The following is a 19,701-nucleotide window of genomic DNA, read 5'->3' as shown; positions in this document are numbered from 1 at the left end:
ACTTACAAGTCTCTCACTATCTCTATTAAATTCTAAAGTACCACTCTCGCATAGAGCACTCAAAATTCCAGAACAGTTGCACACATCCTCTCTATGCCAAGTGCTGACCCCAACTGCATTAACTGACTCCAAATTGGCAGCATTAGAATCATCAGACTGCTTGCCTCTAGGTCTCGTGGAGGTAGCTTGTGCAAGCGAGAGCACCTGTATTTCCCTTCTACCACTCTTTGTAGCCTCTCCAATCCCAGTACTTCAAAAATAAATACCTTGCTAGGGCTTTGTTGCTTATTGCCCCCATTTGTCTATCGCTGAACAAGTCTACACTAGAAGCTATTCAGGAGTGTGTTTACAATCCTGTGTACACACCTTCCCAGCATGTGCACCTCCAGATTTGGCAGGACCTCAACGCAGCCCTTAGACTTTAGGGAAGCTTTTTCAGGCTCTCCCCATTCTGCTCCCCTCCATCCGCCACTCACTTCAGGACTGCTACAGCCTAAGTCAGTCTCTCTGGGCCCAGTTGTCACTCTTGCTGTGCATGCGTGGCTCTTCCAGTTCCTGTGGTACCAGCTAGCACTGCGGCTTTGCTTCATAGCACATCGACTGGGTGGCCATGGAAAATGTCTGTGTTTCAGAGCCTGATTCGAAACGCCGCGAGTTGGTCTTCTGAAGATTTACATGGCTTTTGTGTGGTATAGACACTAAGAGAACAATAACCTGAGAAATATTTTGTCAAATAATATTGACTAGTCATTCATTTAACTTTGCTTTTTATTTTCATAAGTACTATAGTTTGGGATATGCAATTCCATTACCAACTCTAATTTCATTACCAGGATAAAAACTTTTCTATTGTATCAATTTGATAAATTAAATGAAAACATACTACCCTCAAACTTTTGATTAGCCTTGGACCAACACAGTTTTGATATCAAAACATAAGTTATGATAAACATAATTTATCATTTTCTTGATGCCCCTCAAAGTATAATGTCCACTGCAGATAATTCTGTTACTGCCAGTAGTTATGTGCAAGAAAAAGTTTATACAAACTATTTTTTTAATTTATAGATCTTACTAATAAGGTATAGTAAACTGTTTGATCTAGATATGCACTACACCAAAGAGCAAATTTTAGAAAGTTTGTGCTTAAGTGTAAAAATATTTTTGTCTATTGTTTTAAATGTGCCTTAACTTGTGACTGAATTTTACAAATTTTCTATTTTTAAAGACTTCCATTTTCAGTGATTTTATGATCTTTTCCTGGGAAGTTACTAGTGATTATTATACGAAACAATGTGAGAAAACCATTGGGGGGGGGGGGGGGGAGCATTCTTTTTTCTAGATAAATACCAAGTTTATTTTGGTGGACAGAAACAAGTATTAAAAAAAAAAACATTCCATACTTATATTTAAAATATTTATGATACAGTAGTACTTAATAACAAAGTATCCCAGCTGTTTACTAAGCCGCGCTAGCAGCTGACGCGCGGCAATGCACTCACAGCCCATTCAAAGTGAATGGGCTGTGTCAGCATTATCACAAGGCAGCTACTAGTGCGGCTTAGTAAACAGGAGGGTATATTAGGAACAGGGATTCCTATACTATTTATATAAAGGGCAGGATGAAAAAGTTATTGACCACATCCCCTTTTCTTTCATCCTATTTCCTCAATCTTTCCTCTCTCCCAGCATCTCCTCTTTTTTTAACCACCTTTCTCCCTTCACAGCTCACTCACTTTTAATTTTTACTTCCATCTCCCAGAACCGCCCCCCCCCCCCTTACATATATCCCTTTGCTTCACCCCTCCAGTGTTTTTTAGACAGTTCCCTATACTATTTCCCTCAGTGACTGCTCTGGCCTCATTCCCCAATGGCAGCTTTGGGATCCCTCCAACTCACTTCCACTACAAAGACTGATCTATGACAGTAATTCTGGCCTCCCTTCTAAAGCATGGTTCCAGCAGCAATTCTGACTGTCAATGGATTCAGCTCCCTCTCCATCAGCAGTGTTCATGCAGTCATGGCTGCGGCATTTGTGTGTGTGCTGCTCCCATACCTATTTTTTCCCCTGCATATATGATGAGTCAGTTCTTATATACACACCTGACAGATTTGGGGAAGCAGAAGTATCATTGCCCTGTTTAAATTCATTTTCACTTTTACAAAAAAGAAAAATCAAAAATGTATGTGAAAGCCAAGATTTTTCATTATCAACTTACAACAACAACAACCATTTCTAAAGCGCTACTAGGGTTACGCAGCGCTGTACAATTCAAACATAGAAGGACAGTCCCTGCTCAAAGAGCTTACAATCTTAAAACTATCTATGTATTACTTGATTTTGAATAATGTTTAACATGTTTTCCACTCTTGGAGAATTTTCCAAACGGCAGATTATTAAAAAAAAAAAAAAAAAGAAAACCTCTTTGATACATACCTTTATTTTTGATTCATCTGGCCCTTTACTAGAATCTGCCACTTTGGTCCCCTGTTTCTCTCTTTGCCTGTATGTTTTCATAACTCCACATAGAAAGGCACTTTTGTTCTGCAAGAGAGATCATTTCAGACATTTCAAATCACTTAAGTGCAAGTGTTAAGAGTTTAGATTGATATCAAAAACCTACCAAGATACTAACTTTTCACTACATAAGTAATGCCATACTGGGAAAAGACCAAGGGTCCATCGAGCCCAGCATCCTGTCCACGACAGCGGCCAATCCAGGCCAAGGGCACCTGGCAAGCTTCCCAAACGTACAAACATTCTATACATGTTATTCCTGGAACGGTGGATTTTTCCCAAGTCCATTTAGTAGCAGTTTATGGACTTGTCCTTTAGGAAACCGTCCAACCCCTTTTTAAACTCTGCTAAGCTAACCGCCTTCACCACTTTCTCCGGCAACGAATTCCAGAGTTTAATTATACGTTGGGTGAAGAAAAATTTTCTCCGATTTGTTCTAAATTTACTACACTGTAGTTTCATCGCATGCCCCCTAGCCCTAGTATTTTTGGAAAGCATGAACAGACGCTTCACATCCACCTGTTCCACTCCACCCATTATTTTATATACCTCTATCATGTCTCCTCTCAGCCGTCTCTTCTCCAAGCTGAATAGCCCTAGCCTTCTTAATCTTTCTTCATAGGGAAGTCGTCCCATCCCCGCTATCATTTTAGTCGCCCTTCGCTGCACCTTTTCCAATTCTACTATATCTTTCTTGAGATGCGGCGACCAGAACTGAACACAATACTCAAGGTGCGGTCGCACCATGGAGCGATACAACGGCATTATAACAGCCTCACACCTGTTTTCCATACCTTTCCTAATAATACCCAACATTCTATTCGCTTTCCTAGTCGCAGCAGCACACTGAGCAGAAGGTTTCAGCGTATTATCGACGACACCCAGATCCCTTTCTTGGTCCGTAACTCCTAACGTGGAACCTTGCATGGCGTAGCTATAATTTGGGTTCTTTTTTTCCCACATGCATCACCTTGCACTTGCTCACATTAAACGTCATCTGCCATTTAGCTGCCCAGTCTCCCAGTCACGTAAGGTCCTCTTGTAATTTTTCACAATCCTGTCGCGATTTAACAAATTTGAATAACTGTCATCAGCAAATTTAATTACCTTGCTAGTTACTCCCATCTCTAAATCATTTATAAATATATTAAATGATTTAGAGATGGGAGTAACTAGCGAGGTAACTAGTGAGGTGCACAGACAGCCTAGTCACTATTTAAATCAGGAACTCAAAAGTTTATAGTTTCAAAGCACAAGCTTTTATTAAAAACATTCCAGGTGTAATTAGTATCAACTGCAGACCGGCGAGTCTGATGTCAATTTCTACCATTTTGCCCAGCGCCATTATAAAGAACAGAAGTACTGAACATTGAGATAATCATGGTTTAACAGAACAAAGCCAACATGGATTTAACCAAGGGAGTTTTACATCGAGAGGACGTTACATGGAAATACTTTTAAAACAAATAGTAGGAAATATTTTTTCACTCAACGAATAGTTAAGCTCTGGAACTCTTTGCAGGAGGATGTGGTAATAGCAGTTAGCATAACCGAGTTTAAAAAAGGTTTCCTGGAGGAAAAGTCCATAGTCTATTGAGGCAGACATGGGAAGCAACTGCTTGCCCTGGGATTTTTACTATGGAGTGCTACCACAATTTGGGTTTCTGCCAGATACTTGTGACCTGGCTTGGCCAATGTTGAAAAACAAGATACTGGGCTAGAAGCACCATTGGTCTGACCCACTATGGCTACTCTTATATTCTTTATGTAACTCAGTCCCAGAGAACATTTTGGATGACTTTCGACAAAAGAGGATTGGCAGGAATGCATATAGGAGACCTTGACTCCAGGGAATGAAGGGTCACAAGAGTCTGTACATGGCAAATCTTCTGGAACAGGTGGTGGTACATTTGCTGTTGTGCCTGCAGGTAAACAGATTATGCTACAGCATCTGAAAAGCAGTGGTGTATCCAGAAGGCTGATTTTGGGTGGGCACCAGATTTTTTCATCCTGCCTCGGAGCCCTGCACCAAAATGAAAAACAAACACCTCAGCTGGCAGAGATCCCCAAGCCCCACCAGCTGAAGACTACTACCTCCTCCAGTCTGACAGCCAGTACATTCCAAGCTCTGCAGCCAGCAGCACTGTCCCAGACCTGCTGCCCTCCAATTATACCCTCATGTTCAGTTTTAGAATATACATGAGAACCAAGCACATTCAGCAGGGGGGGGGGGGGGGGGGGGGGGGAGGAGACAAAACGACAGTAGTAGCAGCAGCAGCTCGGGGACACTGCTGCCAGCTGCACAGATTGGACAGTTCTGACTGCCGGAGCATAAGTGGGGACGTCTAAACATCTAGAGAGATTAGATTCATGTACTGTATTACCTAAAGTAAGATTGTATATTAGAGTTCTCTAAGCACTGTGGTAAAGGTTGCATCAGAATATTAAACAGTGTCAGAGACAGTGGGGAGTCCTGCGGCACCCAAGTTCCTTTCCAAGAACCTGCTACATCTCCATACATCTTTACCTTATAGAATTCCTCAGACTCATGCAAGTAAGGATCTCCCGTCCCCCCCTCCCAAAGGAAGTCTTTATTGAAAAATAAGGACATAATGGCAAAGTGAAGATACTTACCTGTAGTAGCTATTCTCAGAGGACAGCAAGCCATATATTCTTACATGTGGGTAACACGGTCCGCATTGCCTATTCTGGAGCTTGTAAAAAGCTTTAGAGAGCTTTAAGAACACACACGAATGTCTTCCTGCTCACCGCAAGACTGCGGGACCTGCAGTAGAATACTAAAACGTACTACAAAAAGGAGACAACTCCAAGGGGAGGTGGGAGGGTATGTGAGAATATATGACCTGCTGTCCTCAGAGAATACCTGCTACAAGTATTTAAGTATCTTCGCTTTCTCTGAGGACAAGTAAGGCAGTAATTCTCACGTGGGAATCCCTAGCTACCAGGCTCACCGAAAACAATTACTGGTCAATGTAATCTCGCAACGGCGTGGTCAAAACACAGATTAATATGAAACTATATACAAACTGTGTGACAGTGCAGCCTAGAACAGAATAAAACAGGCCTGGGGGGGGGAAACGGAGTTGAATAACAAGACTAAGAACTTTCTAGTAGTGTCCCATGGCACATGCGCAGGTCCCTCAGTAATATACGATAGCTAGAGAATTCAACTGCAAGGACAGGTGGGAGGGTATGTGAGAATGCTTGGCCTGCTGTCCTCGGAGAACACCTGCTACAGGCAAGTAACTCGCTTTCTCAGAGAACAAGCAAGCCTTTGTATTCCCACAGCTGGGAATCCCTAGCTACCAGGCTCACCGAAAACAACAATTCTAGGACTCGAAACGTTGAGGACTGGAAGTCAATTAACCTGAAAATATGAACATATGAGCTATGAAGGCGCAGCCTTGAACTAAACAAAACTGGGCCTAGGGGTTGGAGTTAAATTCTAGACACACAGCAAGTTTTCAGAACTGCCTGCCCAAACCGGGTATCAGGTCAGGTATCCTGCTCAAGGTAGTAATGAGATGTTAACAACATGCATACAGATGACCACGTAGCAGATTTGCAAATCTCCTCTACGAAAGCTGAACACAAATGGACTACCGATGTACCCATGGCTCTGACGTTATGAGCCTTCACATGACCCTCCAGAGTCAGCCCAGCCTGGGCATAAGTAAAAGAGATGCAACCTGTTAGCCAATTCGAAATTGTGTGTTGCCGATAGCTACTCCCATCTGGTTTGCGTCAAAAGAAACAAAAAGCTGGGTGGACTATTTATGGGCTTTAGTCCGCTATGGCTCACTTGCAGGATGCAGAACAGTCTTGTCAGGATGGGCATTTGGTTTTGAGAAAAATGTTGATAGGACGATTGATCAAGATGGAACTCTGACACTACCTTAGGAAGGATCTTAGGGTGCGTGCGGAGAACTACCCTATTGTGGTGAAACAGTATAAACTGGATCAGCTACTAGGGCCTGAAGCTCACACCACCAAAACGCAACTTTCCAGGTCAAATACTTCAAATGAGAGGAATCAAATGGCTTAAAAGGAGCTTTCATCAGCTGGGTGAGGACCATGTTGAGATCCCATGACAGTTGGAGGTCTGACAGATGGCTCTGTCACTGACAAACCTCTCATGAAGGAAACAACTAGAGGCTGTACAGAGATGGGCTACCTCCCACACGGTGATAAGCACCAATTTCACTTAGACGAACCCTTACAGAGTTGGTTTTCAAACCAGACTCAGAAAGGTGCAGGAGGTATTCAAGCAGAACCCTTATCTCTCTCAAAGTAGTCCTCCAAGATCTCTCTAGTCTGCCCAACAAAACCAGTTACTTATCCCCTCATATTGTGTCATTACTCACAAAAATATTAGGCACGCCTCTTTTTCAGTTCAGGGACCTCAACTTTGAAATGCTGTTCCAGGATATAAGATTACAGTAATCATTAAAGTTTATGGCAGACCTCAAAACCTACCTTTTTAAAAGATGCTTTTAGCTGAACCTTTGGCTCTCCAATTTTCAGTCAGGGATCCCGCTAACCTCACAGAGCCTCCCATTCCTTGTGTGTCAATATGTTTCTTTCCTTTCAACATTGTAGTTCCACCCCCGCCTTCATATCTGTTCGTCCATAGTATGTCTCATTTAATGTTTATATGTATTAGTTTGTAAACTGTCCAGAAGGCTGCCATTGGGTGGTATAGTAAATAAACTTGGAAGCTTTTGTGTAGGGCAGGTAAAAGAATCTAAAGCCTTGGCCTTGCACCAGATAGCAAACCTCATCCACTTAAATGAGTAACACCTCTTAGTGGACTCTTTCCTGGAAGCCAGCAAAATGCGGGAGACTCCCTCCAGCAAGTCCAAGAATTCAAATTCTATGTTATCAACATTCAAGCCACGAAGGCCAGGGATTGCAGGTTGGGATGCAGGAGAGAACCCTTGATCTGCGTGGTTAGGGTCGGAAAATATTCCAATCTCCATGATCTTCAAAGAGGAGGAAACCAGATCTTCCCTGACCAGTTAAGGCACAATCAGGATCATAGTCCCATGGACTTACTTGAGTTTCAGCAAAGTCTCCTGTATGAGAGGTTTCAGAGGATACACACATACAGAAGTCCCTTCCACCAATGTAGAAAAAAGGCACAGTAGTCTGTCATGTGAGCTGAGCCTGGAACAGAACTAGTGGACGTTGTTGTAGGAGATGAGTGGTAAAAAAAAAAAAAATCCTCCAAGGGAGTGCTCCACGCTCAGATCTTGCATGCATGTTGAGAGACCACTCGTGCGGTTGCAAAACCCTGCTCAGTCTGTCCGCCAGGCAGTTGCCCTTTCCTGGTAGGTATGTAGCTCTAAGTACCATTCTGTGAAGGAGAGCTCACTGCCAAATGCTCACTGCTTCCTGATACAAGTGGAAGGAAACCAAACCTGTTAACACCCTGCTTGTTTACATTGCAACTTTGTTGTCCATTAGTATGAAAATAATTTGGTTCTGTAGCTGATCTCTGAAAGCCTTTAGAACGTTCCAAATGGCCCTCAGCTCGAGGATATGAACATCTGTTTCATGAGCAGACCAAGTTCCCTGGGTGTGAAGCCCATCTACATGAGCTCCTTATCTGTTAACACCGTCTGAGGAGGTGGAATTTGGAATGGTAGTCCCACAGTCAAATTTGATCGAACTGTCCACCAGAGAAGGGCATGAGAACTCTGGTGGAATCTGAATTGCATCTACTAGTGCGGTTGAACCCATGCCATCAGGGCAAGAAGAAAAGGGATTCTATTCCAGGTAATTCCTTGTGGGGGGATTTTGTCCCATGAGAAAATAATCCAAAAATATCGCAGTGTATGCTAGAGTGAAGATTGTGTAACCTAATACTTGGATATATGAAACTCTAGCCAACAATCTATATAAATAATTCTCACCTCCAACATTCTGAAGCTCACTCTGTGGCAGGGAAACACTGAAACCCTACACTGTTGGTAGGCTAGGCTGTCAGCACCACTCAATGTCACTCATAGACCCGCCCTCAGCCACGTCCCTTCTGCACATAATTCACAACCCCAACGTTCTAAATGAAGCCTCAACCAGAAGTGTGAGGCGTAGAGATATCCTTTTTGTCCATGACTGTGTGCCCCGCCCTCGCGTCACTACGTGGTGACAAGGGCGGAGCACTGACACTCCACGACGCGCGATCTCCCCCTGCCCCTCGCCGCCCATTTCACATATGGAACCCGCATCCCACACTCCCTCACAGTTCACAGAACCCCAGCAACTGCAACCCCTCCCACCCACCCAAACACAGGGTCAACGCGCAGTCGCTCCCGCATCCCCCCCAGGCCTGACGCTCACATGCTCCCCTCCCCGAGGCCGCCACTCACCCCCGAGGTCGACGGAGGCAGCGCTTTAAAGTAATGCCAGCTGAGAGGAAGAGAAGCACAGTACAGCAGCCTCGCGTTCACCTTTCCCCTTCTCTCTCTGCGTCCCGCCCTCATTTCCTGTTTTGCAGGAACACTTAAATCACTTTTAAGGTGAGTTAAGAACAGATGGGAGATCATGCAATCTACCCCTGCATTTCAGAATATTAATCTACGCATTGCCTTCTCAAGGACCAACAACATCAAGGAGCTTATTAGCCCTGCTGATTTAAGACCCTTAAATAAAAGTAAGCCCAAGCAAATCAGCGGTCACTTGAAGTGCGGTCTTTGCCAGATTTGTGCTATCATCACACAGACGAAACAATTTCTCAATCTCAGGACCGACAAATTACACAAGCTATTTCATTTTACAAATTGCTTATCAGATCACGTTGTTTATTCTTTAAGTTGTCTATGCAAAAAGACCTACATAGGCATGACAACTAGATCACTGAAGACGAGAACTTTGGAACACAGATCTAACATTCGCAGATCAGTACGTAAGAAACCATTAGTTGAACACTGCATTGCAAACAATCATAGATTTGAAGACCTGCGGTACTTTGTTATTGATAAAATTGAATCACCTCACAGAGGCGGGAATAGCAAATTAAGATTGCAAAGAAGGGAAGCAAAGTGTATCTTTGATAACGCATTAGAACGCAATGGACTTAATAATTCCATTGATTGGCACATTTTCTATTGTTATTACCAATAGCCTTTTTCACTTTCATTACCATAATTGAATGATTTAAATCAGCTGTTCAAACGTTGACGCTGAGGCGCCATCTTAGATTTTCAGCGCTTCCGCTCTAAGTATGTTTGTCCGTGGGTGACACATTTTGTGCATTTTCTCACCTCTATTAACAATATCTTATGGTAACTTCTGTTTATTTAGACCTTCAGCATTGCAGTTGAGCACTCCATTCCTGAAGCCTTGTGTTTTGTTGTGGTGGTCCCCGTCGAACGTTTAACAAAGAGTGCTTCACTAAAGCTAAGTGCAAGTTTACTTTTTTTGTTGCTGCTGGTAGGGTTGTTCTCAGAAGGAAACCTTTGAAGTGATTTAACTACAGCCAAAGCTATATGCTAGTGCTGTGAGTAGTGATTTAAATACAGCTAAATTTACATGCTAGTGCTCTGTGGAGTTTTTATGCCCAATGATAGAATCCGAGCGTGTGTTATAGTTCAAAGCTCAAGTCCATAACCACGTTCAAAACCTCAGGCAGGCTGCCTCCAGTTTCTGAGGGCTTTTCTCCACATCACAACATAAGCACAAGTTATACTCGCATTGTTGGCTAGGATTTTGTCCCATCCTAGACCAGAAATTTGCTCAGGACCCTTAGGTCTAGGATTGGACAAAATCCCCCCACAAGAAATTATCTGGAATGGAATCCCTTTTCTTCTTGCCCTGATGGCCAGGTTCAACCTGGCTTGCAACAAGTACCTGCTTGTGTTGACAGCCGGTGTCCCAGTAGGCAGTTTGGTGGTCTTTAATGCCAATGCAGAGCGTAACTGAGACCGACTCATTTGAAGAACCCACCGGTCGGTGATTACAAGGATCCATCTATGTTGGTAAAAATTCAGGTTCCATTCTACCCGTAAGCCATCAGGAATGGTTACTTTGGAGTGCGGCTATGCTCTCCTGGAGTCAGTCAAAAGCTTGTCCCTTGCTTCGACTGGGGAGCCAGCTGGGGCCTCTGAGGGCAGGACTGGTAAGGCCAAGCAAGCTGGGCCTGGGGAAACTGCACTGAGTGAAATGGTGGAAACCTATACCTCACTGTTGTACAGTTGCTGCCTAGGCCCACTGTAAAACCTCCCAAAAGAGGAAGCTGGAGGTTGCAGAGAGAGTTTGGATGGTATCTGTATGTTTCTTGATGAGATTCATAACCTCGTCTACCTTATCCCCAAACAGGTTGTCACCTTGGTAAGGAATGTCTGCCAACCTCTCCTGAACCACTGGCTCTAGGTCAGAGATATGCAGCTACAGAAGCCTATGTATACCCAAACCCATGAGATGCTATATCAAAAGAATCGTATGCGCCCCTGGCCAGATATTTGCAACACTCCAACCGCTTACTAGCCAACGGGCAACACTCTGCGGCCTGCTTCTGTGGGAAAGAAACTGCAAAGACTTAGGGGATCATTTTTAAAGCACTTAGACTTACAAAGTTCCGTATGTTACCATGTAACTTTGTAAGTCTAAATGCTTTGAAAATACACCTCAGTGTACTGCGGACCAAAGACTGCAAAGTAAAGGCTTGTGTACAGCTGGTAGGACTGGATGCGGGAAATAAGCATCGAGGCCTGAAAAGCTTTCCTCCAAAATGAGTCCAGTGTCTGAGCCTCTCTACCTGGGGGTGCCAAGGCATGAGTCCTGGAACTCCTAGATCGTTTGAGGGTGGATCTGACCACCAGAGTGGAGTAGAAGCCTTGTGGTTACTGCAGCAGTCTTCAAACCTGGGAAACCTGTCGACACCCTTCAAGACGCCAATGTCGAGGATCTCTGCACAGGCATGGGCTGAGCCTCAGGAAGTACCTGTGGCTGAGCCTCAGGAAGTATCTGGGACTGATCCGCAACTGATGCAAGCACCCTTGATGCCTGAGCAACTTGCAGCTGCAGCAGCTGCACCAGTCCCTCCCCAAGCACGGCTCCGCAGGGGGGAAAAAAAAATAAAAAGAGACTGAGGGTACTACACTCGCGCAGCGGGAGCAAAGGTCCACTTGTCCTCAAAGAAAGACATTAGAAAAGGTACACAGAAGGCAACCAAAGTGATAAAAGGGATGGAATGACTTCCCTATGAAGAAAGGCTTAAGAGGCTAGGGATCTTTAGTTTGGAGAAGACACAGCTAAGGAAAGATACGATAGAGGTCTATAAAAACATGCATGGAGTGGAACAGATAGATCTGAATTGATAATTTACTCGTTCCAAAAGTACAAAGACTACAGAGCACACAATGAAGTTATTAAATTACACATTTAGATCAAAGAAAATATGCTGTCACTCAACCTGTAATTAAGCTTTGGAATTCAATGTCAGAAAAAGTGGTAAAAAGCAGGGTTAAAAAAAAGGGTTTGGCCAAGTTCTTAACAGAAAACACATAAACCATTATTAAGGTGGAGTTGGACAAATCCACCACTTATCTACTTTACTCTTTTGCAATTGCCAGGTACTTGTGACCTGTACTGGCCACTGCTGTGAACAGGATGCTGGGCTCAATAGACTTTTGATCTGTCCCAGTATGGCGATGCTTTTGTACTTATGTACTAAATGATTCTTCTAAATCATCCACTAAAAATAGCTTTCATCACTAGAACATTTTTAAATTGGTTAGCAAACGCAGCCAACACAACGTTTTGGAACAGTTACGTCAAGAAATACAAACAGACAGAATTTACATCCTAATAATCCCACAATGCTCAGAATTTAACACTAATATGAAACAGAACTACAAACTGGGATGGTCAAGAAAACTTAGTTTTTCATCAGCATATGAATTTCTCTTTATCACTATTACCTGAACATGCGACAGATCGCTGTCCTTAAATTGTTGCAGCACTGCTAAAGCACCATCTTCATTAAATTCCTTTAAAGCTTCAATAGCTCTTTCATCCAGATCGCTATGCGCAACTAACCCTGTAAAGAAATGCATGTCAGTGTACTTTTAACAAAAACATCTGTCCTTTCAATAATAAATGAATTACTACAACATATTCTACACAGAACACAAAAGGGAAATGGTTAACATACTTATCACCAGCATTAAAACTGAACATATGTAATCATTTTTGTGCCAGTAAGAACCCAGAAATGACCCAAACCTTTCAAAATGAAAAAGGATTAAGGAAGCATATATGTGGTTAGAAAATTGGGCTGGTAACAAGTACAAGCCTACTGATGCACCTTGTGATCCTCGGCAAATCACCCTCCATTGCCTCAGGAACAAACTTAGGGCCCTGTTTACTAAGCTGCGCTACCAGCGCTTTTAGCGCACACTAAACGCTAAGGACACCCACAGGAATATATGGGTGTCTTTAGCATTTAGCACACGCTAAAAACACTAGTGCGCCTTAGTAAACAGGGCCCTTAGTTTGTAAGCCCTCTGAGGACAGGGAAAGAAAGAATGTAACCCACCTTGAGCTACTACTGAACAAGGTGTGAGGTAAACCTAAATTAATAAAAATACATAAAGGTGGAATTATACAAAAATAAACCCATCAGAATAAAAATTTTGGCAGAACAAGACAAGAAATTAAAAGGAGATTTACCAGTCAGGCCCAGATGCATCAACCATACGTAAAAAATTCTAAAATGTAAACTCCTTAACGAATTTGAAAAAACGAAGCATGCACCAAAAAAACAAGTCGCACACGTTCGGTGCGGTATTGAAAAGTACAATGTATCAAAGATTCATAATCCCCGTCGGTAATCAGCCCCTAAATCATGCGCAGAGCAGCCAGGCGTTATGTTATGCTGGCTGCTCTGCGCATGCCACAAACGTCAAAACAACAACAACAAAAAAAACAAACCACAAACACGTGGCTCCCCGCTTCCCCCTGCATCACTACAAAACTAAACATACCTCAAAAAAGGATTGGGAGGGGGCAAAGGCGCTCGTCAGAAGCATCATGTATGGACGGCCTTGCCCCCCCCCCCCGAGATCGCCGCTGTTCCCCGCTTCCGCCCGTATTAAAATAAAAACTGAAACTTTTGCAGCGCCAGGCCCCCCTCCCTTCTTGTCTCGCTCTTCTCTCCGTCTCCCACCACTGCTCCGCCTCCCGCCATCCTCCACCCCGTGCCCCGCCCCAAGTTCGTTGCCGCCGCTCCCCCTCCACCGGCCCCCCCCCCTCCGCCTTAATGGCCGTGCAGCGCCTCTCACCTGTGTGTGAAGGCGCTGCACGGGATGAAACAGCTGATCGTCGATCACTTCTGCCTCCACTGACGTCTCTCTCCTTCTTCCTGTGCCCGCCCCTCCTCTGACGTTCATTTGTGGGACTCGATAAGGCAACTGTCTAGCTTGGTTGATGCACTCCCTCTGGAGCAAGCCAAGCCTTTTCGCCAGTTGGGCAGACTGGATGGACCGTACAGGTCTTTCTCTGTCGTCATCTACTATGTTACCCCTGGCCAGGAATTTTCGACACGCCTTCTGCTGCCTGACCACCTGGCGAAAAGGCTTGGCTTGCTCCGGAGGGAGTGCATCAACCAAGTTGGACAGCTGGCTTATCGAGTCCCGCAAATGAACGCTCGTGAAGAGCTGGTACGATTGGATCGTGGCAGTGAACATAGCGGCCTGATACGTCTTCCTCCCAAAAGAATCAAGAGTCCTAGCTTCTCTGCCTGGGGGCGCCAAAGCACAGTCTTCTAGCACTCCTGGCTCTCTTGAGGGCAGAGTCCACCACCATAGAATTGTGGGGTAACTGAGACCTCATCAATCCAGGTCCACCATGGATCGAATACTGGGGTTCAGCTTTCTTTGGGACCACAGGGCCAGAGGGGCCGACCAGTTTCCTATAAGGACTTCCTTCAGTACCTTATGCAGAGGGACTGTCACAGCCTCTTTAGAAGAATAATCCAGGTCTTTGAGCATCTCAGCACTGGTCTCATCCTCAACCTCCGCAGGGAAGGGAATAGCCCTAGCCATTTCCCGGACAAAAGAGGAAAAGGAAAGGCTCTCTGGTGGAGGGGAAGGGTCAGAGGGAATCCCATAGGACTCATCAGAAGAAAAGTACTTGGGATCTTCCTCTGACTCCCACGAACGCTCCTGCTCAGTATCGGATAAGACCTCTGTTAAGGTACTTCGACACTGAACCTGACTTGACGCCGAGGAGCGATGTCCTCAATGGCGATGTCGAGAGGCTGACGCCCAGTCTGACTGCGACGAAACTCCCTCCACCAATGTCGAAAGGGCAGTCGACCTGGGTGGCAGCCGATGCCGCGGGTGGCACCGCGGTTGGGGACCTCACCACAGGAGAAGGGTCAGACACCGCTGCAGCAGACGGTACAGAAGGCGCAAGCACCCCTGACACTGAAGGTGACTGGCGTAGCAGTTCCTCCATAAGTTTTGGAAACAAGGCCCGGATGCACTCGTCGAGAGCCGCCATCAGAGAAGGCTGAGGGGTCGGTGCAACAGGTGATGTCAGAATCCGTGGAGTCTTGGGAGCAGGTATCGGGCTGCTAGGAGACAGACGCATTGGCACCTCCTGTATCGAGGGGGAGCGATCCTCTTGGCGCAGACTCTCTTGACACCCCGGAGCTTCCAGTACCGTGTGTCAAAGAGAACGATGACTGTGCTTCTTCACCTTCGCTTGACGCCCGTCGAGACTCCTCGGTACCGACGGAGGACGTGGAATCATCACGTCTCCTCGGTGCCTGGTCCGACAAAGGTTGGTCCCGGGGGCCTGCATAACAGGAGGCCTCGAGGAAGGTGGAGACCCACTAGACGCCTCACTGCTCCCAGCGCGAGTTGGTCTCTCAGCAGCCATTACCTCTCTTCCCGACGTCGATGCCGCCGGCCTCGGTACCGATGTCGATGAAGGACCAGACCAAGCCCCAAAAAGCTTTTCTCGTTGGGCTTCTCGAGACGCTTGGGTCTGTTTCTTCATATGAACACACAGACTACAAGCGGCTGGGCTATGGTTGGGCCCAAGGTGCTGGATACACCAGGTGTGGGTATTGGTAGCCGAGATGGTCCGGTTGCACCGAGTACTACATTTGAAGCCGCTGGGTGTCTTTGATGACATGGAAGGGAAAACAGCTTCGGCGAAATCAAAAAGACGTGATTGTGCCTGTAAAGAAAAAGGGCACACAAAAAAGAGTAAGGGAATAACCCGACAGCGCGGCCTAAAACCAGCAAAGTCGAAAAAGAAAGGAAACTTTAAAAAGGGAAGAAAACTAAAACAATGGGACCCTTTTTTTCTTAAACAAAGATAATAAATTAAAAAATTAGAAGAAAAAAAAGCAAAAACTCGAAGACTTTCCTGGACCTGAGAGGAGCACAGAAACAAAAAGCTACCGCACCTCAACGCAGAGAAAAGAAAACTGAAGAGCCACGCTCACCCATCAGGCAGGAAGTCGTTCACGCACCAGAAGACTCTGGTAACACTTTAATTTTACTGTGGAATATTTGCCGTTTCCTGGGCTGACACGGACATCGAACCACTTGTAAGAACAAGCAGCCCGCTTGTTCTCGGAGAATCTACATTCCACACAAAAATACTTTAAGGGCCCTGTTTAACTAAGCTAAGGGCGTGCTAATGTTTTTAGCGCATGCTAAAGATGCCCATAGGAATATATGGGTCTCTCTAGCTTTTAGTGCGTGCTAAAAATGCTAGCATGCCTTAGGAACAGGGCCCTTAATTTGGTCTTTAGTGTAAATTCAAGTCCAGGCAGCACTGGGCAGAGGTACTGCCCCCAATTGCTCTGGGGAAGTGGCAAACAGGGAGAACCAGCAAGGTACTCCAGGGAGCCCTCCCCTAACATGGCACGAGGTGTCATTTAATAGGTTTGCCCAGCTCTAACACAAACTTATAGCAGCACTACAGATATCTGCAAAGTCTAAGCTATTTAAAAATGCCATATCAACTCGAACTGTTGCTTTTACCTTGGTTAAAATGCAGTGCAGATCTCCTCAGAACCAAATCAAGATTCCAAAAGTGAAATACTACAATCAGTGACACATTATAAAAAAAAAAAATAAACTTATGTTTGTGTAGCTGCAGAGGAAGGTGAAATTAGGCCTTACCTGCTAATTTTCTTTCCTCTAGATCCTCCAGACCGTTCAAGACGCTTGGGTTATGCACTCCTACCAGCAGAGGGAGACTGAGAACACAAACTTCTTATACAAGTAGCCTGTGCAGACCTTCTACTAACCAGTAAAACAGTAACAAAGCAGAGGAACAAAACACCTCCACCTAAACAAAACCACTGAATCCACACTCAGATCTCCTCCCCTTAAGACGGGGGAATTCAACTGCAGATGGGCACAAACGGTACCACAAACTGCCCTTAGTAAAACTCCAGGACCCAAATCACAGGAGCTACTAGAAATATCAGCAACTGAAGTCTAAAGAAATCATACTGAACTGTCCGATACACTGGGTGGGCTCTTGAACGGTCTTGGAGGATCTAGAGGAAAGAAAATTAGCAGGTAAGGCCTAATTTCACCTTCCTCAGCAATCCTCCAGACCGTTCAAGACGCTTGGGACGTACCAAAGCAGTAAACATATCTAAGGGTGGGACCTGCGAAGCCCAGAGGACAGGACTGCAGCTCCAAAACTGGCATCCTCCCTTGCCTGTACATCCACTCTAATGTTTGACAAAAAGAATGCAGGGAGGACCACACCGCCGCTCTACAAATGTCCACCGGTGGAACAAAACTACTCTCTGCCCAAGAAGCCGCCATCCCCCTAGTGCCTAGTGCCATAGGTTCGCGTGCCAGAGAGGGCACTCAGAGCCCTCTCCTTTGACACGCGCGCCGTCGGTTGTCCGCTCCGCCCACTCTCCCTCCCTCTTCCAACGAACGAAGCACCAGGCTGCCCACCCTCCCTCCCTCTTCCAACGAACGAGGCACCAGGCCGCCCGCCCTACCTCCCTCTACCAACTAACGAAAAGCCACCAGACTGCCCGCCCGCCTCCAACCAACGAAAAGCCACCAGGCTGCCCGTCCTCCCTCCTCCAACCAACGAAAAGTCACTAGGCCGCCCGCCCTCCCTCCCAGCACCTCTCAGCACCCGCGCTCGCTCTCCTCCTCTGAAATTGAAAAGGTGTCGGCAGCTGCAGCGAAACGCGTGGTCTTCGCTCGGCATGCCTTCGGTCTTCGCTTCTGTCTATGAGGGCAGGACCAGAGCTTGAGAGACAAGCAAAGACCACGCGTTTCGCTGCAGACGCCTTTTCAATTTCAGAGGAGGAGGGCGAGCGCTGGTGCTGAGAGGTGCTGGGAGGGAGGGCGGGCGGTCTGGTGGCTTTTTGTTGGTTGGAAGAGGGAGGGAGGGAGGCAGGCAGACCTGGTGCTGGGTGGGAGGGAGGCAGGCAGTTCTGGTGCTGGGAGGGAGGGAGGCCTGCTGGGTGCTACTGGGTGGTGCTGGGAGGGAGGCAGGCAGGCCTGGTGCTGGGTTGGTGGGAGCGAGGGAGGCTGGATGCTACTGGGTGCTGGGAGGGAGGCCTGATGCTGGGTGCTACTGGGTGCTGGGTGGGAGGGCAGGGGGGAGAGGAGGGTGGCTGGACATTTGTGGCTAGAGGGGAGAGGAGGGTTGCTGGACATGGATGGAGGACAAGAAATGAAGACGAAAGGAGGAAAGTAAAGAAATGGAAAGGAAGCCCTGGAAATGGAGTTAAGAGAGCAGCAGAATCAGAGACAACAAAGGTAGAAAAAAATTTTTCTTCATTTTAGTGTTTGGAATATGTCCAATTTGAGAATTTACATCTGCTGTCTTATTTTGCACTGGGTATACTGGAGCTGTAACAGCTTACAGAAATGATTTATAATGAAAAAAAAGTCATGTTATTTATTTCTCCTATACAAGTATAATATTTTCAATGTCGTCTGTTTATATGCGCCATGGCTGGTGTAAGGGGTGTGGCTATCATAGGGGTGGAGTCATATGTGGTGACCCCGCCCATGAGTACCGGCACTTTGCGATAAATAATTCGATTTTGGGTTGCTGTTTGGGCACTCGGTCTCTGAAAGGTTCGCCATCACTGCCCTAGTGGAATGTGCCTTGAGCCCCACTGGCACCGTACGGCCATGCAATATGTAAGCCGAAGAGATGGCATCCTTCCACCACCGAACTATAGATGCCTTAGAAGCAGCCGCTCCCTTCTTGGGCCCCCCATGAAGGACAAATAACCTGTCCGAAGACCTGAATTCCTCCGACCTGCGCAAGTAAACCTTCAACAATATGCTCACATCCAATTTCGCCAAACGACGCTGAGAAGCATCCCCCGGCCGGTCCCCCAAGACCGGCAACAAAATCACCTGATTGACATGAAAGGAGGATACCACCTTAGGCAAAAACGAAGGCATTGGACGCAGCGAAACCTTTTCCTTAGAAAACCACAGAAACGGAGGCCTACATGAAAAAGAGCCTGAAGTTTCGAAATCCGGCAAGCCGACGATATAGCTACCAAAAAGATCACCTTCGTAGTAAGGTCTTTTATCGAACAAGACTCCAAGGGCTCAAAAGGAGAACCCGCCAAAGAGTCAAGAACGACATTAAGATCCCACTGAGGAACTACCGGCCGCTGAGCAGGACGAAGCAACTTCACCCCCCTCAAAAAACGGACCACATCCGGGGAAGACGCAACCGACCTGCCCTGCACTTTACCCCGAAAACACGCCAAAGCAGCCAGTTGCACCTTCAAAGATGACAATAAAAGACCCTTCTCAAAACCATCCTGCAAGAAATCTAAAATGCACTACAGAAGCTGTCGAAGGGACACATGCCCGGTCCCCACACCAATCTTCAAATATGCGCCACACACGCACATAGGCCAAAGACGTCGAACGTTTGCGAGACTGCAGCATCGTCTGAATCACCTGAGGGGAAAACCCTTTTCTTAACCGTTCCCTCTCAAGGGCCACACAGTAAGAGAACACTGATCCGGATCCGGCATGACAATTGGACCCTGACACAACAGCACCGAGCCCCCCAGCCACAGAGGCTCGCCTTCTAACAAACGCATCAAATCCCCGAACCATGGCCGACGCGGTAAAAAAAGCTCTGTTGTAGAGTAAGCCAACGTAGCAGACAATACATAC

At 46.1% G+C, this 19,701-nt stretch overlaps 1 protein-coding gene across 7 annotated transcripts in view; it reads right to left on the bottom strand.

Moving 5' to 3' along the window:
- The window catches only part of SYNCRIP (synaptotagmin binding cytoplasmic RNA interacting protein), a 147,315-nt gene that overhangs the window by 119,855 nt on the left and 7,759 nt on the right, over nucleotides 1-19,701 (bottom strand). For all 7 annotated transcript variants that reach the window (XM_030199120.1, XM_030199123.1, XM_030199117.1 and 4 more), the window contains exons 3-4: nucleotides 12,463-12,581; nucleotides 2,438-2,545 (exon numbers count right to left, since the gene is read on the bottom strand). In XM_030199120.1, the coding sequence (XP_030054980.1) occupies nucleotides 2,438-2,545; nucleotides 12,463-12,581 (227 nt within the window). The remainder of the gene's footprint in view (nucleotides 1-2,437; nucleotides 2,546-12,462; nucleotides 12,582-19,701) is intronic.

This window comes from Microcaecilia unicolor, chromosome 3 (assembly GCF_901765095.1).
Source record: "Microcaecilia unicolor chromosome 3, aMicUni1.1, whole genome shotgun sequence".
Classification (NCBI taxonomy): Eukaryota; Metazoa; Chordata; class Amphibia; order Gymnophiona; family Siphonopidae; genus Microcaecilia; species Microcaecilia unicolor.
Note: the sequence above shows the minus strand (reverse complement) of the source record. Positions and strands in the feature narration are given on the sequence as shown.